Source organism: Dendropsophus ebraccatus, chromosome 6 (assembly GCF_027789765.1).
Source record: "Dendropsophus ebraccatus isolate aDenEbr1 chromosome 6, aDenEbr1.pat, whole genome shotgun sequence".
Lineage (NCBI taxonomy): Eukaryota > Metazoa > Chordata > Amphibia > Anura > Hylidae > Dendropsophus > Dendropsophus ebraccatus.
Window position 1 is genome coordinate 110,067,376 of NC_091459.1, and position 24,352 is coordinate 110,091,727.

General features: G+C 43.8%; 1 protein-coding gene across 1 annotated transcript in view; it reads left to right on the forward strand.

The window, feature by feature from the left end:
* The window catches only part of LOC138795913 (saxiphilin-like), a 51,809-nt gene that overhangs the window by 13,794 nt on the left and 13,663 nt on the right, over positions 1–24,352 (forward strand). Inside the window, exons 6-16 of the mRNA XM_069975642.1 lie at positions 42–97; positions 1,119–1,282; positions 2,793–2,940; positions 3,026–3,174; positions 3,289–3,385; positions 7,621–7,656; positions 8,612–8,776; positions 10,088–10,238; positions 12,077–12,141; positions 13,018–13,202; positions 24,011–24,212. Coding sequence (XP_069831743.1) covers positions 42–97; positions 1,119–1,282; positions 2,793–2,940; positions 3,026–3,174; positions 3,289–3,385; positions 7,621–7,656; positions 8,612–8,776; positions 10,088–10,238; positions 12,077–12,141; positions 13,018–13,202; positions 24,011–24,212 — 1,418 coding nt within the window. The remainder of the gene's footprint in view (positions 1–41; positions 98–1,118; positions 1,283–2,792; positions 2,941–3,025; positions 3,175–3,288; positions 3,386–7,620; positions 7,657–8,611; positions 8,777–10,087; positions 10,239–12,076; positions 12,142–13,017; positions 13,203–24,010; positions 24,213–24,352) is intronic.

Below are 24,352 nucleotides of genomic sequence, written 5' to 3' on the forward strand. Positions count from 1 at the left end.
AATTACAGTGTTATGACTGCATTACTTTCTTCTTTGATCAGGTGTTTGAGAGATGATAAAGTAGATGTGGCTTTTGTGGATGAGACCGCTTTACCAGGTAACATTATTCATACATCTAAGCAATGAACATACATGATAGTGTTGTAAACAGCGGTATTGCCTCCTCTCTAGTCTCCTAGTTTATCCACTTCTGTAGCAGAAGAATGAATTCGTTGATTTCTGCTGACTAATGCAACCTATGCCAAAATCAAAGCTGATTGTAGCATGCTAGGGCAAAGGTAAAAAGGGAAATCAATAGCTCAATACTCGTCACTCATGTTGGCCCAGGTCCCTACCTGTAGATCACGCTCATATCAGGCCTCTTTATAAGGAACCCAAGACAAAAATTTGAACATGACAGATGAGCTAAAATGTGTCAGTTCTCCTTGTTCATACAAAATGAGAATACATACCATCCAGTTAGTGTCACCATATAATGTGTGTTTATATTAGTATTTAGAATTATAATAGTTAATTCTCGTCCTTATTCCTCAATGTTTCCCTTAAAGGACAAGTGCCATGAAAAACTTTGTCCCAGTAATTGAAGCACATTACAAAGTTATATAACTCTGTAATGTGCTTCAATCACCTATCTGCCTCCCTTTCCTGCCTTTTCCCCCTCCACCCCCCACCAGGAAGTGTCCTAACTCACACAGACCTGATTACTGCCGTCACCGTCACCAGACAGCTCCTTCTTGTGAGGATGAGTCATCAGCAGGAGGGATGGTCTAGGTCCTGTTACAGCAGCCTCCCCCTCCCCAGTCCAAGTGATGGCTTGCAGTTGTTCAGCCAATGGGAGCTGAGCAAGCTGAGTCACCTGACAAGGCAGGGGGGGGGGCTGGTGTAACAGGAGAAGGAGCTGAGACAAGAGCTTGGTGACGGTGACGACAATAATTAGGTCTGTGTGAGTTAGGACACTTCCTGGAGGGGGGAAAAGGCAGGGAAGGGAGGCAGATAGGTGATTGAAGCATATTACAGAGTTATATAACTTTGTAATGTGCTTCAATTACTGGGAAAAAGTTTTTCATGGCACTCGTCCTTTAATTCTTCCGGTATGACCGCCATGTAATGTTCCATAGGACAATCCTCTGATGATTTTGAGCTGCTGTGTCCAAACAATACAAGAAGACCGCTAAGTCAATATAAAGACTGTAACTTTGGAAAAGTCCCCACACGTGCTGTAGTGACCAGAAAAACTGGAGACAAGACTAAGGATATCACTGAGTATCTGGTTGAGGCTCAGGTAGGTAAAATTATACTAATCTATTTTTCCTTTCTCTCCATCTCCATTCTGGTTACAGAAAGAGCAGCATACTGCTTCCTTTGCTCCTTCCTTATTCTACATCAATGATAAACCTGAAGCTATAAACATTTCATATGAATACCGTATTTTCTGTCGTATAAGATGACTTTTTAACCCCGTAAAATCTGCTCAAAAATCGGTGTGGTCATATACCCTGGGTATGGCCGCCACATACGGTGGGGGGGGGGGCTAAAAAATATCTGCGGCTGCATCCCTGCCATATGTGGGGACCGTTATAAATAAAACAAACAATCCAACTCACCTGTAACCTGTTCATGGCAGCTCTATTCTCTTGGCAGCCATGTCTCTCCTCTGTCATGTTCCCGGCGCAGGCAGCGCGGTACAGAGACACTGCCTGCACCAGTCCCTGAAGCCTCTGTCATTTACCGAAGCTCTCCTGGCAGCCAAGTGTCTCCGAGCTGTCACCAAAAAATAAAAACTTTTTAAGGGTCAATAGGACCAATCTCAAAAGTTTTGATCGGTCCAGGTCTGAGTGTTCAGACTGCAACCAATAGGGAGAACAAGCCAGGAGAAGTCGCACTCAGCATGTTCTTTCCCGGCTCTGTGTCAAGTTATGAGACGGGCAGCATAATGAAAGAATGGAGCACGTCTCTTCCCACTGACACAATAAATAAAGCCCTTCAGGAACCACATATCAAGATGCAGGATCCAAAAAGCCACCTGTGTACCAATTCCCACCCTTCTCCAGGCAATTAACCTTTTTAATTTCATGAAAAAGCATATTCATACACTGACCCCTATTCTTGAGCAGTAAGCTGACTATTTTTGTATTTTTGACGGCTGATAGCAGAAATAAACTGCATAACTAATCTTTTCTTGGGAAGCCTTTGTAAACAAGTACAGATCATACCAATCCCTGCTCATTTATATATGAATGAATAGAGCCGTAGGTCACATGCTATGCGGGGTTTTGGACGGAAGACCCCCCCTCCCCCCCGATCAAGTTAGTTTTGCCTGGACAACCTCTTTGTCAGTGATCCGTTTTTTTTTTAACGGGGAAAAAAAAATCAGCATGCACCTATTTTTCTCTGTTAAAAAAAAAACAGAACAAAAAGCACACTTCCATTTTTTTTATTACATTATAGTCAATTAGGATTGATCTAAACATTTATATCCGTTTGCAAGCTAACAGTTTTCATCAGTTTTTTCACTGAGCATGCACAGAAAAAGTGAGAAACAAAAAATAAATAAATACACTGTTATGCAAAGGGATGCTGACAGAAGCAAACTGATGTACAAAAGTCAGTTTTTTTTAAAGCCAAAATGCAAACGGACCATTAAAAACATGAACGTTTTGCAATCAGTTTGGATCAGTCTGCTCATCAGTTTATGCTTATCCATTTAATTATTTTAGACGGATCAGTTAGCAAATAAGAAAAACGCTAGTGTGAACCCAGGCTCACTTTTTTTATTTTTAATCTATTCTCAGAAAAAAGAGTGTAAACTATTCCGCTCCACTCATGGAAAGAATTTGCTTTTTGATGACACAACCGCAACTTTGCTTACTCTTCCACCAGCAATGGACGCTTCAGTACTTTTAGGAACAGAATTGTTTAGTGTGATGAAAACACTGCACGGTAGGAGACGCGTGAGGGCTCAATCTATTACTGCGTTATTTCGGGTTACGATATATTTACAGCAGCTATTTCATTGTTCCATTAGGGGCACCTCTACCGTCCCATAAGGAAATACTATGGTGTACACAAAGAAGCGATGAGAAGAGAAAATGTGATAACTGGTCGGCAGTCAGTGGTGGCGCTATCAAATGCACCGAGCCAATGTTTGTACAGGAATGCCTTCAAAAGATTATGGTAAGTATTCTTCTCTAGCAGGTGTAAGTTCCATCTGGGTAGTCTCCGAGATGGCGACTAGAGGTGGTAAGCACTGAGGATGGCAGTGATATTTATTCATGAATTTCATTGCAGAAAGGAGAAGTTGATGCAGTAGCTCTCCGGGTAGAACACATGTACACCGCTCTGGTATGTGGACTAGCCATAGCAGTTGAGGAGAACCACAATAAAGGTAACTATAGCTAGACCCAACATGGTTAATATATTTACGCATACTTTTTAGCTTTGACCAACGTGATATAACATGGCCTACAATGGATACCCACAGTGGTTGTCAATGCTTTTTTTTAATTTGAAGTGATCACTATTGTACTTGCAGCTAGTGCTATGTATAACATATTGCAAAATATGATGCACCTACTTTATTTATATCACCTGTGAAATACTAAGGAAATCCTGTTGAGGGTACTTGAGGACTGGAGAAATATGGCCCTAGAGGTGACTACACATGTGGTTCTGTCTATTTACTTATATTGGTGTTACAGAAATTGCCAGGCATGCTTGCCCAATTAATTCCGAGAATAAAGAGCCAAGACAACGGCCAGATCTTCATTCTTTCCAAATGCGGCAGCAGGCAGTGACCTCTCGAGGTGGCACATGGATGGGTTCTAGTGGTCACAATGATTATAGCATTCTCTGCTGATGCACCATAATTGTCTGACATGGGGGAAATCCTCTATTTACTCTAAGGATAGGTCTACTGTACATGTAAGGAGTTTGCAGATTTCATGCTCCGCAAATCAGCTACAATACTCATTACTATTAGAGTCTATAGCCCTGCATTTTCGCAGTGGATTTCAATTTTGCTGCAAGAATGTAGTGGCAGCATTCTTTAAAGGGAATTTGTTAGCACCTGGCCTCGTGCTTGCACCGCTCCTCCGCACTACAGAGCATGCACGATTCCGGACAAGGGAATGCGCAGACCTGACTGATCCAGGCATGAACTGTGAAGTCAGCGATTGCGGCCCTTGGCACCAATGGCACGAAGATGTCGTCAGAAGGTAGCAGGGGGCCGGCCATAAATAAATATGCATAAAAACAGGGAGGAAGATGAAGTGGCGAGGTGTTCCGAAGTGCGGCACAAATGCCTCGCCGCTACTTCTTTTTGACACTTGGATCCAATGTGTTCAGCAAGATTGTGACACATCTACAGCACCGATGGCGAAAACAAAGGTAAGAGGCACAACAGGGGACACACACAAACACTGCACTGCCAGCACCATGACACCATGCTCACCTGCTCTCGTTCCTCTGGTGCACTCCCATCTGCTTCTTTGGGTCCCGGATCACTCAGAGTCCACTCACTGGCCAATCACTGGCTGCGGTGTGACAGCCAGGGCCGGCCTTTGGGGTGTGCGGTTGCACAGGGCGCATCACTCCCATCCAGCTGGGGGGCGCTCTGGCAGACAGTGACAGCTGCACATTTAGCTATAGAAATGTGTGCTGTCTCTGTCTGCAGGAGCGCAGGCACACTATAGGAGGAGGAAGGCGTAGGGCGATCAGCCATAGAGGCGCCCGGGCAGAGAGGCAGCTCTGCATACCTATCTTTGGTGTAGAAAAGATCCCGGTATGTCTGCAGGAGCGCCGTTAGAAACCACTGTATGAGCAGGGTGCCGGGCGGCCAGCTGGGGGAGCGATCGGGGCGGACAGACATACACAGCACGACACTGTCACATAATGCATGTTGTGTATGTCTGTCGGCCCCGATCGCTCCCCCAGCTGGCCGCCCGGCACCCTGCTCATACAGTGGTTTCTAACGGCGCTCCTGCAGACATACAGTGATCTTTTCTACACCAAAGATAGGTATGCAGAGCTGCCTCTCTGCCCGGGCGCCTCTATGGCTGATCGCCAACGTCTCGTGCGTCCCGACGGATGAGTGACGTCACTGGAGCGACGCCCGCCGAGCTAAGGAGAGGAAACGGGCGGCGGGGAGCCAGGTGAGTTAAAGTGTCTGTTTTTATTTGTATGTGTGTTTGTTAGTGCCTACATGGGGAGGGGATGGGGTGGCAACTACCTACCTACAGCTACCCACAAGTACCTACCTACAGTTACCTATAGCTAACTACAGCTACTCACAACTACCTATAACTACCTACCTACAACTACCTACCAACAACTACCTATAACTAACTACCTACAACTACCTACCTATAACTATCTACCTACAGCTACCTATAACTACCTACCTACAGCTACCCACAAGTACCTACCTACAGTTACCTATAACTAACTACAGCTACCCACAACTACCTATAACTACCTACCCACAACTACCTATAACTACCTACCTACAACTACCTATAACTAACTACCTACAACTACCTACCAACAACTACCTATAACTAACTACCTACAACTACCTACCTATAACTATCTACCTACAGCTACCTATAACTACCTACCTGCAGCTACCCACAACTACCTACAGCTACTTATAACTACCTACCTGCAGATACCCACAACTACCTACAGCTACCTATCTATAACTATCTACCTACAGCTACCGATAACTACCTACCTACAGCTACCTATAACTACCTTCCTACAGCTATCTTCTTACAGCTACCTTTAACTACCTACAGCTACCTACAACTACCTACAGCTATCTACCTATAACTATCTACCTACACCTACCTATCTACAGCTACCCCCATCTCCTATCTGTACAGCAGCCCTGCCCACCAGCCTCATCCCCCTCCTCTCATCTCTCTCCTATTGTTTGTAATGGCTAACCGCCATTTTACATCTTTCCCCAAATTTCCTCTTATTTCCATCTTTTCCCTGCCCTTCTTTCCTTCTCCGATACTGCCAATTCCCTCTCTCTATGATCTATCTCAGGAGATCGCTCTTGCTCTGACATTCTGGTGCTCAAGTGACAAATAAGTGCGCTTGTGCATTATATGGGGGCACAGGGCTGCCTGACTACTATTTGGAGGCATGTATTGGACACACTGCTTATATGGGGGCACAGAGGGGGCCTGACTACTATTTGGAGGCATGTATTGGGCATACTGCTTATATGGGGGCACAGCTCAGCCTGACTACTATTTGGGGGCATGTATTGGGCATACTGCTTATATGGAGGCACAGAGGGGGCCGACTACTATTTGGGGGCATGTATTGGGCATACTGCTTATATGGGGGCACAGCTCAGCCTGACTACTATTTGGGGGCATGTATTGGGCATACTGCTTATATGGAGGCACAGAGGGGGCCGACTACTATTTGGGGGCATGTATTGGGCATACTGCTTATATGGGGCACAGAGTGGTCTCTGTTACTGTGTGAAGTGATACAGATGAGGATTTGTATGGCGATGAGGATGGTGCTGCATTAGAGAGGAGCCTAATATGTTTCTCTGGCAGATTCTGCGGAGTCGAGGTGTCACCAGGAAAAGTCTCCATGATGGTCTAAACAAGAAGAAAAGAAAAAGGGCCTGCAAAAACATCACCTGCCATTCATACAGAGAAAACGCCCCCTGTGAGTGTAGTATTGAGTATTGTCGTATGTTAATGTATTATTATTTTTTAGTTGTATGTGGTATTACAGTTTGTCTCTATTCACACCAATGGAACTGGGTTGTAATACCACACACAACCTGAGGACTGGGAAGGAGCAGTTTATGAAAGATAGTAGCCATGTTTTTTTTAATCCTGGATAACTCCTTTAATAGGGTTGTCTAAAATTGGACAGCTACTTTGTTGCAGAAACAGCACAGCCACAGGGACAGCAGCAGCTCTGTCCCTGTGTGTGTGTGTGTGTGTGTATATATATATATATATATATATATATATTTTATTATGGTGTCCTGGGGGGGGGGGGGCGCCAGAAGACGGTTTTGCACAGGGCGCCATCTACCCTAAGGCCGGCCCTGGTGACAGCTCACTGATTGGCTGACCCGGAGAAGCAGGCAGGAGCGCGCGGGTAAAACATTATCTCTTTGAAGGCCCGGCAGCTAATTAGTTAATGTAGTAGTAGGCTACATTCTTGCAGTGAATTTTTATTGAGAATGCAGAGCTGTAGGCCATAACAGTTCTGAGTATTGCAGCACAATACAATGCGAAACTCACAATGTGAAATGCATTGCAAACTTTGAAACAATCTCTATACCTCTCTATACTATACCTCCCAGTCGGCAGGGGTCACCGAACCCATGCATTGCAAACTTGGTATAAGTGAATCTACCCGGGTTAGAGGTATTTAAAATTGTATTTTCTAAATCGGGAAAAACCCCAAGCAAACTAAAGTGTAAATTACAGAGAACAATCTTTATTGTAGGTTGGAACTAATTTTTGTCTTTGTATTTTCCCGCATGTATCTACCCCTACATAAACCGTAAACCCTACATCACATTGATATTATATATTATTTGTAAAGGTTCTCATAGATTTTGTTTCTCTTTCATAGAAAAGTTTAACCCATGTACTGGATATCCATATTCAGGTAAAAATGCAAATGAATGGCAATATACTGATAAATCCGTTACCGCTTCAATCAGCTCTTAATTTTTTAATTTCTGGTCAATGACTTGACCATCACAAGTTCTGAACTACAAATCTAGTAAGATATATACAGTATATACTAATAATATGGAACACAAACTAATAGTTTGAAATAGATGAACAAGAATGAAAAATTTGGATAATTTTCTAGTGACGCCTTCATGATCTCTGCGGAGTCTAAAGTTTAAATTAATGTTCTGCATCTTCTATAGTTGTAAAATACTTTCATCAGAAAATAACTATTGCTTAAATCACAGTTTTATAAAGAAATTTTAGTGACTTTTTATCTAAATTTTAATTACACTATCTGTATCTTAAAACAATCCTGAAATCGAGCAGTTTTCATTCTCACCCCTTGGCTTAAAGCGAATGTGCCATCATGTACATCGCTTTGGGTTTTTTACATTAACCGATCAACGCAGATGCGGGGGATGTCGGTGATGTTATTTTTTTTGAACCGCCAATTCCTTGCGCGGAGACGGGCTATTCCTGAGCACCGGATTGGCATGGAGCACTGGGGGCAGGCCTGCCGGCGCTCCAGTGCTCCAAGCCAGGCCGGTGTTCAGGAACTGGGTGGTGGTAGCCACCCAGGTAAGGTAAGGTAAAAAAAACAAAAAAACATTTGCTTTAAAACTAAGGTAAATTACTTTTTGCTGATGTATGCCCTCCTCTAAGTAAACCCCGCATGGGGTCAGGGGCTTTATGTTAGTTGGCATACTTCGTATGCCAGTCTTGATAAATGTTGCCATAGAAAATACCTTCAACACAATGAAAGGAATACATTTTAGTCTTCCAGTTTGCTGACGAATACCATAAAATAAGCTTTATAAGTGTGAGCATACCCTTAGCTTGTGAGTTATTTCACAGGTGCCCATGGTCTGTTTTATCTGTTCCAGGTTTTGGTGCAGCCTTTGCTGTAGCTTTAGTTAAAAAAGCCGATAAAGATATCACATGGAACAATCTTAAAGGCAAAAAGTCATGTCACTCTGCTGTTGGCGATACGGCTGGATGGATAATTCCTGTTAGTCTGATCAGTAAGGAGACCAAGAATTGTGACATTGGTGAGTGTGTGGCGGTGTGTGTGTGTGTGTGTGTATATATATATATATATATATATATATATATATTGCATACCTGTCATAAATAAAACAAAAAAACTTCAAAGTATGCCCTTGCTTTGTGGCTCTGTAAATGTGAAAGATCTATAGTCTTACATTAGGTGGATTCTCGGTCACATAATATAGAACAACAAGAGAATGCACTAAGGGGAACATTTATTAATAAGACTAATGTGAAACTATTTTAAGGAGGATCGGAGTGTATTTTGTTCCAATATCTTGAGACGGATTCATTAAAATGTAGCACTGCCATAGTGAATGAATCTAAGTAAAAAGTCGCAAAACTAAATCCCAAAACTTGCTCAATTATATTCACCTGGTACTGACCAGACGTAGGCCTGCACCTGTTTGTGCGACTTTTTAAAAATTGCAAATGATAAATTTGGCGCTAATCCCCCATTTTGAAAACTTTTGGGTGAATACTCAAAACAGGCAGAGAAAAAAAAAGTTTTATTTAAAAAATAGTCAACCGTCAAATACTGGTTCATGAATAGAACTTAGACCAAAAATGGGCGAAAAATCCAATTATTCACCTAAAAATAGGCGCAAAACCCTTGATAAATTTCCCCCTAAGAGCGGACTAAACTTGTTCTCCTAAATGGTCGAGGTCTGAACACAGACCCAGACCAATAAAAACAAAATGATATATCAAAAAGTTTTTCCTGGTGACAGCTCCCACATAAGAAATATTGAATAATTTTACATAGGTAGAAATATATCAAAGCTATTTCACTTATCAAAACTAGTGCAGAAGATAATATTTCTCCTGACAGCTCCTTTTCTTTTTTTTCAAGAAAGACTTCCATATGTGAAAAACAACCAGGAAAAACTCAGGGGGAGATTTATGAACGGGTGTAAATATACACCTGGTGTGAACTGCCCACAGCAAGAAATCACACCAAAAAGCCAGTTTTAGGTCTTTTTGTAGCCCATAAGAATGCTGGACAAAATGTATGTATTGAAGCCTAGCAAATGTTATCCTTAGAAACCGTTTTTGCACTTTGGCATCTCAATCTAGCCATATACATAGGTTAATAACAACATAGGAAAGACATGATACATAGGAAAGAACAACATGCAGAGGGAATGGTATAAAGTGAAACCAAGCTGCAAGTGTTTCGCACTAATACCCATAGAGATCATGCACTACACTGTGCCTTCTCCATACTTCTCCAATATTAATATGGACATATTAGTTTTTTATAGACTATAAATTCCTGAACATTCGGTACCTCTATTGTGTGTCCTGAACAGGTTCCTACTTCAGTGAGAGTTGTGCTCCTGGATCCGCCATTGACTCCAATCTTTGCAAACTGTGTGTTGGTGATCCACAAAAAACTGACACACGAAGCAGGTGTTCTCTGAATGACACGGAGGCTTACTATGGCAATGAAGGGGCCGTCAGGTAAAATCTAATCTATTGAGACTGTGCTATCCATTCTGCTAATCGCAATACTGAGGGCGGTAACAGACCAAGTGGTCCATCTGCTCTCATAGATGTGATTGTCTGTACTATATAATTCTTTTTTTTTTTTTTCATCAAACTCTACATTTTTATTAGGTTCAGGTTGTATCAGATGTGACATTCATAAAGTCCAAGAGATAAAAACAAAAAACATACAGTACCTACGTACAATTCAGCAAAAAGACACTATTTAGCCATCAATTAGGTACAGTAAATGGGTCCTCTGCGAGCCTGTTCAATATTCAGATATTTGGAAATTCTGGAATTACCGCAGTATTACTATACTTTAATGTCAGGACTAGGGAACTGGATGACATGAGACAGGTGATGCTTTGGCACTGACACTGTCCCCGCTGTCCCCACCTTATTGCCTTGACTGCCCAGCAGCGAACAACTGGTCGATGGTCCCTAGCCTGGACAAGTGTGACACAGAGAGCGGGCAAGACAAACAAAGCACAAATAATCAGGGTCAGAGGTCTGGGTCAGCAACTAGCGGTCTGCAAAGCACAAAAACGTAATCCAAAGAGTCAGGGGTGTATCTAGGGGTTTAGCCTGGGGGGGGCAAGTGAGTCTCAGTGGGCCCCCAATCAATTATGTTACCCATAGGGAACCTCAGTAGATGACAATGCTTTCCGAATAATAAAAGGTATTTTCTACTACATTATTCATAGTGAACAGGGACTGAGAACAGTGGGAAAGACTTTCTACATTTCTCATACATAACCATGTAAAAATTAAAGGGACTATCAAGCTTTTCTAAAACATAGCTGCCTTTTTCCAGAAACAGCGCCACTCTCCTCCAAAGCTTGGATGTGGTAGTGCAGCTCAGTTCCACTAAAAGAGAATGGAACCAAGTTGTAACACCACAAACATCATATAGGAAGCTATGGCGCTGTTTTTGTTTTCTAATTAGCCATCCATCCATTCTTCTATCTCTTTGTCTCATATCTATCTGTCTAAAATCTATCGGCAGCATGAGGACTACACCATAGCTGATGGTCAATGACCAAATTAGCAACATCCAAAGGGTATACCCGCAGTACCAATAGAGTAAATGTATAGTACAAATGCGGGGTAATAACAATTAATAGTCCCATGCAGTTCAAAGCAACTATACTAAATAACCTATATACAGAATAGCCAGACTACTGCAACATAACTCTCATATATAACATCCTTCCCAGGAGTTAGCCCCACCCACCAACATAGGTTTCCACCTCTATAAGTAAGGAAAAAAAGCAATACTTACCTGCTGTGCGGTTGCAGTACTGTAGTCTTTTCATGTCAACTCTCTCCCTGCTGTGTGAGCCCACGAGTGACATCACTTATGTTCCACAGCTCTAAGGGAGGGAATGGCCTCTTGTGGCCACAACAGTGATTGGCAGGGTGGAGAGCCAATACTTGCCAAGTTTTTCATGGCACTTGTCCTTTAAAAGAATCCTAACGTAAGATACAGCGTATCTATAGAATCATGTCATTGAAGTGTACCTCTTGTTATAAAAAAACTTTTGACATGTCATAGATACATAAAACACAAAAAGTGCAACAGCAACCTACAGGTGCAAGTGCTTACCGTACAAACTCGGAACACTCAGAACCGAACTGATCAAAACTTTTGACATGCCTGTATGACATGTCAAAACTGTTTTATACTGACAGGTACACTTTAAGAATATATGAGGTGCCATGTTCTCCTTACAGCAACCAAACAAGTCTTTCAGTGGCCGCACAGCTTCAGCTCAGGAAAACTTTGACATCTACTGTCATTTTAATTTTAGGTGTTTGGTGGAGAAAGGAGACGTGGCTTTTGTGACTCAAAAAGCTGCATTTGAAAACACAGATGGTAAGAAAACAAGTATCCATATACTGTACTTATGACCTGCTGTCTGACACAGTGCTCTCTGCTGCCCCTTCTGTCGGTGTCAGGAGCTGTCCAGAGCAATAGCAAATCCCTATAAAAAAAACTCTCCTGCTTTGCACCTTCTGATACCTGTTGATATAAAAACATGAGGATTTGCTGCTGCTATGGAGTTCCTGATACTGACAGAGATGGCAGCAGAGAGCACTGTGTCAGACTAGATAGAATACACCATTTCCTGCAGGGCATACAGCAGCTGATGACTGTCAAATCTGTATTACTTTCTAACACCAAGTGTCCTTAAATAAGGACAATTACTAGGACAGGAGTTTAAGGGATCCCTCTTCCATGCCTCCAGGTGCTTAGTGCTCTAAATGCAATATTGCTAGATTATGTTTTCCACCCTGCTGCTTTTAAAGGGGTTATCCAGCGCTACAAAAACATGGCCACTTTCCCCCTACTGTTGTCTCCAGTTTCGGTGGGGTTTTGAAACTCAGTTCCATTGAAGTTAATGGAGCTTAATTGCAATCCGCACCTGAACTGGAGACAACAGTAGGGGGAAAAGTGGCCATGTTTTTGTAGCGCTGGATAACCCCTTTAAGTGGATGTGTGAAACCCATCGGGGACCAGGATCTTCTCTGCTGTATGTGCATTGTAGTGCACACACCATAGCAGCTAGTCCTCACCCACTGCTGAGCTCTGTTAATACTGACAATTAAAGGTAAATCCTACAGAGAGAAAAACTGCTGAATAACTGCAGGGTACAAGAGTTATTAGCACAGCAAATATCTGGGCTTGGCTAATGATTCTTACTGTATGTTACTGGATAATATACTTCAGATTGTGTTGTTTGTTCTAAAGGGAAAAATCCAGCACCTTGGGCAAAAGATTTAAAATCTACCGATTTTGAGCTGTTATGTCTTGATGGATCTCGAGCCCCTGTCACTGACTACAGAAAGTGCAAACTTTCAAACGTCTTCCCTCGACCTATTGTTACTCACCCGGACAGACTCAGTGATGTTGTAAGGATCACTCTCAACCAGGAAGTAAGTGTCTTAGTATAACTTTATAGGTGCTGCAGAGCCAAGATGAGCAGAATAACATTTCATTGCAAAGTAATGACCCTGGTATATCATACTGGATGTATTTTGTGTTGTGCATATATTGATAATCTTAACGTGACAGTGCTTTCATGTAATAATACATACTGTAGTATCCCTTTACTTTACTCAAGTACTGTGTGGTGCTCAAATCAAATTGATAGTCTCCTCCCTGCATGTTAAGTGGCTTTAGGCTATGTTCACACTGCGTATGAGCCCGGCCGTAGAGCAAACCGCGAATATACGCACATAGTTTTTAGGTTGATGCGTTTGCTTGAAAGTATACGATATACGCCCGCACAATGCACACTATGTACGAGCTTACGGCCAGGTCGTATGCGGCACCGTGAAAAATGAACAAGACCATTGTTTGAAGACGGAAATGTTCCAACTCACGGCCGTGGATTTCCATGCGGTTCCGTACGAAGTACTTATTTCAGCCAAATTGAACTTGATTTTTCGATCCAAAAGGTTCTGTGAGTTTTATTGGGCTGGGCGAAGATTTCCAAGTAAATGACCTGTTTCAGATCGCTTCGAAACAAGCTAGGGAAGCATAACTGTGCTACGGGCGTATGTTCGCGGTTCTTAGTTTCAGCCGCACATGTACGGCAGCGTATGAAATGCGTCCGGACTTATACGCAGTGTTAACATAGCCTTAATCAGCAAAAAAATAAGCAGGGAAGAGGCTGGGAGGTCCTGTTATTTAGCAGCTATGTTGGCTGCTGTCATAGCTGTTATTGGCTGGTTGCATCAGGTGACCAGAGTCTATATAGACCCAGGTCTCCTGATGCTTGATTCACTTGCGGTTTGTTAGCTGACAGGAAAAGCTGCTGGAGCAGGGACAGAGCAGGTGTAGGGTTTAGATTGGATAGTTAGGTAGCTTACAAGCATAACCAACAGTCCTTTTAAGGACTAGTAGTCTGTCGGTGTGACTGACACAGAAAAGTTAATTCCATACAATATACCATTTTACATTATTGTACGGAATAGTATACTAGGCCCTCCTTTATGTGTAATGAAAGATTATGGGATTCCCTCTTTCCTTTCAATTTTTGGCAGCCCTTGCACGTGGTGTGTTGGCTTCATGAGTCTACAAGTCCATCCTTCAAATTTTAAGCATGATGGGTATGACTATGTTCAGGGCCGATTCTGGGGTTTCTGCCGCCTGAGGCAAATGCCCATAAATTGTAATATTATATTGTTCAAGAAAATCATCCAGGCCTCCCTTGAACTTATTTAATGAATCGGCCATGACAACATCATGTGGCAGAGAGTTCCACAGTCTTACCGCTCGTACAGTAAAGAACCTGCGTCGATGCTGATGATAAAATCTTCTTTCCTCTAGACGTAGAGGATGCCCCCTTGTCATGGTTACAGACCTAGGAGTAAAAAGACCACTACAAAGATCTCTGTACTGTCCATTCATATATTTGTACATTGTGATCAGATCGCCCCTAAGACGTCTTTTTTCTAGCGTAAATAACCCCAAGCGTGATAACCTGTCCTGGTCCTGTAACCCACCCATTCCCTTAACCCCTTAAGGTCCAAGCCAATTTTCGTTTTTGCGCTTTTGCCATTTTATGTTTAAAAGTCCATAGCGCTTGCATTTTTTCACCTAGAGACTTATATGAGCCCTTATTTTTTGCGAAACCAATTGTACTTTGCAATTACAGGCATAATTTTTCCATAAAATATGTTGGGAAACCGGAAAAAAATCATTTGCGCTGTCAAATTGAAAAAAAAAACGGAGTTTTGCATTTACGCCGTTCGCCCTATGGTAAAACTGACTTGTTATGCATGTTCCTCAAGTCGTTACGATTACTATGATATATAACATGTATAATTTATATTGTATCGGATGGCCTGTAAAAAATTCAAACCATTGTTAACAAATATATGTCACTTAAAATCGCTCCATTCCCAGGCTTATAGCGCTTTTATCCTTTGGTCTATGGGGCTGTGTGAGGTGTCAGTTTTTGCACAATGATGCGTTCTTTCTACCGGTACCTTGACTGCGCATATACGACTTTTTGATCGCTTTTTATTACATTTTTTCTGGATTTGATGCGACCAAAAATGCGCAATTTTGCACTTTGGGATTTTTTTGCGCTTACGCCGTTTACCGTGCGAGATCAGGAATGTGATTAATTAATAGTTCGGGCAATTACGCGCGCGGTGATACTAAATATGTTTATTTATTTATTTATTTATTAATTTATATTTATAAAATGGGAAAAGGGGGGTGATTTGGACTTTTATTAGGGGAGGGGATTTTTTATTAATAAAAACACTTTTTTACTTTTTTTTTTACATGGACTAGAAGCCCCCCTGGGGGGCTTGTATATACATAGCACTGATCTCTCATAGAGATCAATGCTGTGTATATACATAGCAAAGATCCATGAGATCGGTCATAGATTGCTATGGCCTGCTGCAGGCCATAGCAATCTACTGCCGAGCCGGGATCAGCGTCATTCCGACGCTAAGGCCCGGCACGGCCAGAAGAACGGATCTCCCCCCCGCGATCGCATCGCGGGGGGGAGATCCGACCCACTAGACACCAGGGATGTTGTGCATAAAGCACTTCAATGCAGCTGTCAGGTTTGACAGCTGCATTGAAGTGCTTAATTAGCCGGCGCGGCAACGGGACCCGCGCCGGCTAACAGAGGCACTGCCCGGCTGCACGTGTCAGCAAGGATCAGCGCCGTTCAGAGCGGGGTCCCAGCGGAACCCCGCTCTGAACACCCCCCGCGGCGCCATGACGTATCAGATACGTCATGAGTCGCTAAGGGGTTAATGACCTTTGTTGCCCTCCTCTGCACCCGCTCTAGTTCAGCTGTGTCCTTCTTATATACCGGTGCCCAAAACTGTACACAGTATTCCATATGTGGTCTGACTAGTGATTTATAAAGAGGCAAAACTATGTTCTCATCTTTAGCATCTATACCTCTTTTGATGCATCCCATTATTTTATTAGCCTTGGCAGCTGCTGCCTGGCACTGATCACTAAAGTTGGGTTTACTGTCCACCAATACCCCCAGGTCCTTTTCAGAAGTAGTTTTACCCAGTGTATTATTATTTAGCACATAACTGTATTTATTATTCCTATGGCCCAAGTGCATAACCTTACATTTATCCACATTAAACTTAATTTGCCATTTCACCGCCCAAGCCTCTAGCTTCTCCAAATCCCTCTGTAATATGATATTATCCTCCTCTGTACTGATTACTTTACCCAGTTTAGTATCATCTGCAAAAATGGAGATTCTGCTCTGTAGCCCCACAACAAGATCATTAATAAAAATATTAAAAAGAAGTGGACCCAACACTGACCCCTGTGGTACCCCACTAGTAACTAACCTGTCAGGAACTCACCTGACCTGGCTCCTGCGGCGTCTTCCCCGGCCTCTGCTCCGGCGGCCGGCTTGAGAACGCGCCGGAGCTCCGCCCGCCGGAACAGAGTGACGTCACGGAGACCCGACGGCGTCCCTAGTAACCAGGGACGCCGCGGTCTCACGTGATAGTCAGTCAGCCGGCCGGCACAGCTGATGCGGCTTCTTGCAGGCTGAGTGGCAGATCGCTCTGCCACTTGGTCTGCAGCACCGCAGCTGCAGTGATTGCTGGATCAGGAGACCGGACCAATCAGTGTCTGGTCCGGGCTCCTGGTCCAGTATAAAGTAAAGTGAAAGCCAGCTGGTAATTGCTGGCTATTAGTTATTCTGATCCCAGCTCCCCTTGTCCTTCTCCTGCGTTTCCCGTCCTAATCCCTTCTGCCTGACTGCTCGTGTTCTGACCTCCGCCTGACCTCCGACTATTCTTTGTGTTACCGACTTTGTACTGCGTTGCCTGTGTGGTTTGACCCGGCTTGTTCTACTATTCTTTGTTGTGTTTGTCTGTCCGTGCTGTTCTGTGTTTCACGTACGCAGTGTAGGGAACGCCTTCGTGGTTAGGGTCGGCTGAGGCAATTAGGCAGGGTCAGTGGTGGGTTCAGATTCAGGGCCCACTGTCTCTGTCCTGTCTGTTCTTGCCTGTCCTGACAGAATAGCCAGCCCATTACCGCCATTTGCCTCATGGACACCCGGACAGCCCTGACTAATATTGTGGACCAAATGCAGCGACTCAACACGATGGTTCAGGAGCTCGCTGTAAGGGTCCAGGAACAGGAGACGGCACCCCGACAGCTCACGGTGACCTCCCCCACACCTCCTGAACCACCTGTTCAACTTCCTGATAAGTTCTCTGGGGACAGGAGGAAATTCCGTGCCTTCAGGGAGGGGTGTAAATTGTATTTTAGGTTACGCCCTACTTCGTCTGGGGATGAGGTTCAGAGGGTAGGCATCATCATGTCCCTCCTCCAAGGACCACCACAGGAGTGGGCATTTTCTCTACCATCTGACTCCCCTCACCTACAGAGCCCCGACCAGTTCTTTTCCGCCTTAGGTCTATTGTATGATGACCCTGACTGTGCAGCTAACGCTGAACGACAACTGACTGGGTTGAGACAGGGCCGATGTCCAGTGGAGGAGTACTGCTCAGAATTCCGGCAGTGGAGCGGTCTCTCCACGTGGAACGATTCGGCCCTCAGATATCAGTTTCGGGTGGGTCTCTGTGACAGATTGAAGGATATGTTGGTGGCATATCCTACTCCTGACTCGCTTGAGGACAGCATGACACTAGCCATCAGGGTTGACCGACGACTCAGGGACCGACAGAGAGAGAAGGGTACCCCTGACCACCCTAGAACCCCTGTATCACTGCTCTCACACCCCAAATCCTCTCTCCCAGTCTTATCACCACCCGAAGAGCCGATGCAGGTGGATGCCACCGATGCTAAAGCCCGACGTGCCCATCGCCTGCAGAATAATTTATGTCTTTATTGCGGAAAAGCAATAGGTCAAGGTGGGGTCTGTCCATGTGGAAAGACTCGACTTCTTACTCATGCATAACTTGTCATCTGACGTGATTCTGGGGTTGCCCTGGTTGGAGACTCACAACCCTGTCTTTGACTGGGCCAACAGGGAGCTGGTACGATGGGGGCCTGGATGTGCCTCCCACTGTAATGCTGTGTCTCTTGCGGAATGCTCCTCCGGAGAAGGGGAGGTTCCGGAGTTTTTATCAGATTATGTTAATGTGTTCGACGAAAAAGCAGTAGAAGAATTACCACCGCACAGACCATATGATTGTGCTATTGAGCTACTTCCTGGTGTCAAATACCCTCGAGGTCGCATTTTCAATCTGTCCTGTCCGGAGAGGGAAGCTATGAGGGAATATATAAAGGATAGCCTGCGTAAAAGTCATATACGCCCATCTTCTTCTCCCATGGGGGCGGGGTTCTTTTTCGTTGGGAAGAAGGACGGGGGTCTCCGTCCCTGTATTGATTACCGGGAGTTGAATAAGATTACGGTTAAGAATCAGCATCCCTTACCATTAATTCCTGATCTGTTTAACCAAATCATAGGAGCTAATTGGTTTTCCAAGGTAGACCTGAGAGGAGCATACAATTTAATCCGCATCAGGGAAGGTGATGAGTGGAAGACCACATTCAATACCCCAGAGGGCCACTTCAAGTATCTCGTCATGCCCTTTGGGTTATGCAATGCTCCGGCTGTCTTCCAGCATTTTGTCAATGATGTTTTTCGTGAGTATCTGGGACGGTTTGTTGTGGTGTACCTCGATGATATTTTAATCTTTTCCCCAGATTGGTCTTCCCATGTGTTGCACGTCCGTACGGTAATGGAGCTTCTCAGACAAAATAATCTTTATGCCAAGTTGTCGAAATGTCAGTTTGGCCTCCAGGAGGTCTCGTTCTTGGGTTATAATATTACTCCCCATTCGTTTAGCATGGACCCGGTCAAGGTGGCGGCCATAAAAAATTGGGAACGACCTAACAACCAGAAGGCTTTACAAAGGTTTTTAGGCTTTGCTAATTATTACAGGAAATTTATTAAGGGGTTTTCTATCATAGCTAGGCCTCTTACCGATTTGACCAAGAAGGGGGCAGACCTTGTACACTGGTCCAAAGAGCCTCTTGAGGCATTCGACACACTTCGGCATTGCTTCTCAGAAGCTCCAGTACTGACTCAGCCAGATTTCGAACGCCCGTTTGTTGTTGAAGTAGACGCGTCCGAGGTGGGGGTAGGGGCAATCTTGTCCCAAGGGTCAGACACCCTTACCCACCTACGGCCGGTTGCATTCTTTTCAAAAAAGTTTTCACAAGCAGAACGTAACTATGATATTGGCAATAGAGAACTGTTGGCCATTAAGATGGCCTTTGATGAATGGAGGCACTTCTTGGAAGGGGCCAAACATAAAGTCACTGTACTCACTGACCACAAGAATTTAGTTTACCTTGATACTGCGAAACGTCTTTCTCCACGGCAGGCCCGGTGGGCACTGTTCTTTTCTAGGTTCAACTTTGAAATCACCTATTGACCCGGTTCTCGTAATATCAGAGCTGACGCCCTCTCCCGCAGCTTTGATGTTGAAGTCATGCCCGAAAACTGTGTCGATACGATACTAAAACCTGGCGTTGTAATATCTGTTTTGCAACCAGACTTAGTGACTCTAGTCACGCAGTCTCAGAGTATGGCCCCCCATAACACTCCTGAGTCTCTCTTGTTTGTACCGCCGAATCTTCGTCTCCGAGTATTGGAAGAGATTCATGGTTCTGTGTTGGCAGGACATCCTGGTATTGCTGGAACTAAATATCTGCTGTCACGTCATTTCTGGTGGCCAACATGGAGCCGAGATGTTAAATCGTTTTTGGAAGCCTGTGAGGTCTGTGCTCGATCCAAGGTTCCCCGTAGCCTACCGGAGGGGTTGTTACACCCTCTGCCGGTCCCTACGAGACCTTGGACGCACTTATCCATGGATTTTATCACGGACCTACCACTATCTAGGGGTAAAACTGTCATTTGGGTGGTGGTGGATCGTTTTTCTAAGATGTGTCATCTTATTCCACTACGTAAACTACCCAGTGCACGCTTATTAGCCACGCTGTTTGTCAATCATGTGTTACACTTGCATGGGATCCCGGAGAACATTGTTTCTGACAGGGGTGTTCAATTTGTTGCTAAATTTTGGAGGGAGTTTTGTAGTAAACTGGGGGTCTCATTGTCTTTCAAACGAACGGACAGACCGAGAGGGTCAATCAGTCTTTGGAGCAGTTTCTAAGATGTTTTGTGTCTAATACCCAGGACAAATGGCGCGACTTCATTTCACTCGCTGAGTTTGCCCTAAACAACCATGAGCAGCGCTCTACTAGTATGTCGCCGTTTTTTTGTAATTATGGGTTTAATTCCAGATACTCGTCCGTCCACTCTGCCGAATCTGTAAACCCTTCAGCTGAAGATATATTTTCGAAACTGTGCACAGTTTGGGCCCAAGCTCATCAGAGCTTGGTGAAAGCCCAAGAAACCTATCAAAAGTATGCCAACAGAAGACGCATATCTGGCCATCAATATGTTGTAGGTGAAAAAGTCTGTCTCTCAACTAAAAACCTGAAATTAAGAGTCCAATCAGGAAAACTGGCACCCAAATACATTGGGCCATACACTATCGTAGAGGTTATTAACCCAGTAACTTTCAGGCTTAAACTACCCTCGTCCCTAAAGATTCATTCTGTTTTTCATAAAGCCTTGCTGAAAAAATATGTGCCACCAGTGTTTCCGTCACCTCCTCCTGCTCCACTAGTCGTCCAGGGTGAACTGGAGTATGAGGTAGAGAGAATTTTAAACTCTCGGTGGGTACAGGGTTCATTACAATACCTAGTCCACTGGAAGGGTTTTGGACCAGAAGAGCGTACATGGGTGGCAGTTAGAGATATACACGCTCCTCAGTTAATCCGACGATATCATACCCAGAATCCGTCTAAACCCGTTCCAGTGGATAAGGGTCCTGAGGCCACTCATAAGAGGGGGGGTAATGTCAGGAACTCACCTGACCTGGCTCCTGCGGCGTCTTCCCCGGCCTCTGCTCCGGCGGCCGGCTCGAGAACGCGCCGGAGCTCCGCCCGCCGGAACAGAGTGACGTCACGGAGACCCGACGGCGTCCCTAGTAACCGGGGACGCCGCGGTCTCACGTGATAGTCAGTCAGCCGGCCGGCACAGCTGATGCGGCTTCTTGCAGGCTGAGTGGCAGATCGCTCTGCCACTTGGTCTGCAGCACCGCAGCTGCAGTGATTGCTGGATCAGGAGACCGGACCAATCAGTGTCTGGTCCGGGCTCCTGGTCCAGTATAAAGTAAAGTGAAAGCCAGCTGGTAATTGCTGGCTATTAGTTATTCTGATCCCAGCTCCCCTTGTCCTTCTCCTGCGTTTCCCTTCTGCCTGACTGCTCGTGTTCTGTCCTCCGCCTGACCTCCGACTATTCTTTGTGTTACCGACTCTTTGTACTGCGTTGCCTGTGTGGTTTGACCCGGCTTGTTCTACTATTCTTTGTTGTGTTTGTCTGTCCGTGCTGTTCTGTGTTTCACGTACGCAGCGTAGGGAACGCCTTGGTGGTTGTCCGCGACCGTTTAGGGTCGGCTGAGGCAATTAGGCAGGGTCAGTGGTGGGTTCAGATTCAGGGCCCACTGTCTCTGTCCTGTCTGTTCTTGCCTGTCCTGACATAACCCAATCTGAATATGTTCCATCAATGACCACCTTCTGTTTTCTATCACACAACCAGTTACTTACCCATTTGCATACGTTTTCCCCGAGTCCCAGCATCCTCATTTTGTACAACAACCTTTCATGCGGCACAGTATCAAATGCCTTTGAAAAGTCCAGATACACAACATCCACAGCCTCCCCCAGGTCCAATCTATAACTTACCTCTTCATAGAAGCCGATCAGATTAGTCTGACAGGATCGATCCCTCATAAATCCATGCTGGTGCTGCATCACAAGATTGTTTTCATTAAGATACTCCAGTATAGCATCTCTTACAAACCCCTCAAATACTTTACCTACTATAGATGTTAGACTTACGGGCCTGTAGTTTCCAGGATCGCTCTTTGACCCCTTCTTGAATATTGGTACCACATTAGCTATGTGCCAGTCCTGTGGAACAATCCCTGTCATAATAGAATATTTAAATATTAGGAATAACGGTCTGTCTAACACAGTATTTAATTCTTGCAAAACTCTAGGATGGATACCTTCTGGGCCCGGTGACTTATGGATTTTAATGTTTTTAAGGCGTCTCCCCACTTCTTGTTGTGTTAGGCAGGTGAGATTTATGGGAGGATTTATATTATCCCTAGTCATGTCGTCTGTTATGGGATTCTCCTCTGTGAATACAGTAGAGAAGAATGTATTTAGTAGATTGGCCTTTTCCTCTTCCCCCTCCACCATTACACCCAGTTTATTTTTGAGGGGACCAACATTTTCAGTTTTAAGTCTTTTGTTGTTTATATAAGTGAAGAACATTTTGGGATTCGTTTTACTTTCTGTGGCTATCCTTCTTTCTGTTGCTATTTTGCTTCTTTTATTTGCTTTTTACACATTCTATTCTTCTGTCTATAGTTGCTCAATGCTTCCCCACTACCTTCTTGTTTTAGTAGTCTGAATGCTTGTTTCTTATCATTTATTGCACCCCTTACAGCTGAAGTTAACCACATTGAATCTCTTATTTCTACTACTTTTATTCCCATATGGTATGTGCCGTTCACATGATTTACCCAGGATGCTCTTAAATATGTCCCATTTCTCTACTTATCTACTTTTATTTCTGAAGGCATTGTCCCAGTCTATGTTCCCAAGGTCCTCTCTTAGTTTTTGGAAATTAGCCTTCCTGAAATTTAATGATTTTGTAGCCCCTCTGCTAATTATTTTATTGAAGGATAATTGAAAACTTACTATATTATGGTCACTATTACCTAGGTGACCCCCCCCCCCCCCACCTCTATTTTTGATATTCTGTCTGGCCTATTGGTTAAGATCAGGTCCAGAAGGGCCCCCCTCTTGTTGGTTTCTGTACTAGTTGGGAAAGGTAATTATCTTTTACTATTTCCAAAAACACGCTTCCCTTCCTGGAGCTACAGATTTCTGCTTTCCAGTTTATATTTGGGTAGTTAAAGTCCCCCATAATAATGACTTCCCCCTGCTTCGCTGCCGCATCCATTTGTCTTATAAGAAGATTTTCTGACTCTTCCACTATACTTGGAGGTTTATAACTCACTCCTAAAAGAATTTTATTATTCTTCGTCCCTCCTCTTATTTCTACCCAAAGAGATTCTACATTATCATCACTTATATCCTCCCGCAGAATGGGCTTAAGGCAGGATTTAACATATAGACAGACCCCTCCCCCTTTCTTATTTTTACGGTAATTTCTGAATAGACTATAACCCTGGATATTAACAGCCCAGTCATAACTCTCATCCAGCCATGTCTCGCTTATCCCCACTATATCATATTTCTCTTCAGGATACTTTTACTTATGAAAGTGTGTTTTCATGACACATTGTACTTTATGCAAGTATAAAATATTGGTCAATACAATTAGCATTTATTTGTGAAAAACACCAAATTTTTGAAAGAAAGATAGTGTTGTCATATAAAAAAATTGATCATTTACATTTACAATCTGTCTATTTAAACCATTTGTAACCTTACCCCAGACTGAATACAGGAGAACAAGCATACTGAAATTTGTTATGAAAAGACAGATTTAGGTGCTAGTCATTGAGTATTACATGTTTGTCTTCTTATTGGTGCATTAGCTAAATATCATGTTGTTTGATTTCTAACCCCAGTATTTGCTCCTCTCCAGTCTCTCTATGGGCTGAAACAATTTGAGAAGGACATGTTTCAGATGTTTTCTTCAAGTATTGGACCAGACCTCCTCTTCAGTGATGCCACCCAATGCTTGATCGAGTTTGACAGGCAGATACAAAAACCCATGTTGTACGATTACTTTGACAATGAAACTAACATAGCCGTGTACAGAGATAATCACTGCTTACCAACATCAGGTACATTTACTCACCATTTTTATCATACTAAAATGGTCTTTTTTTAAAGCTTGATAAATGATTTGTTTTATTATTTGCAAAATGTATGATCCCAGACTTCTCCTTTAAAGTAAATAGGAAACAAAAAACACAGGGGAGAG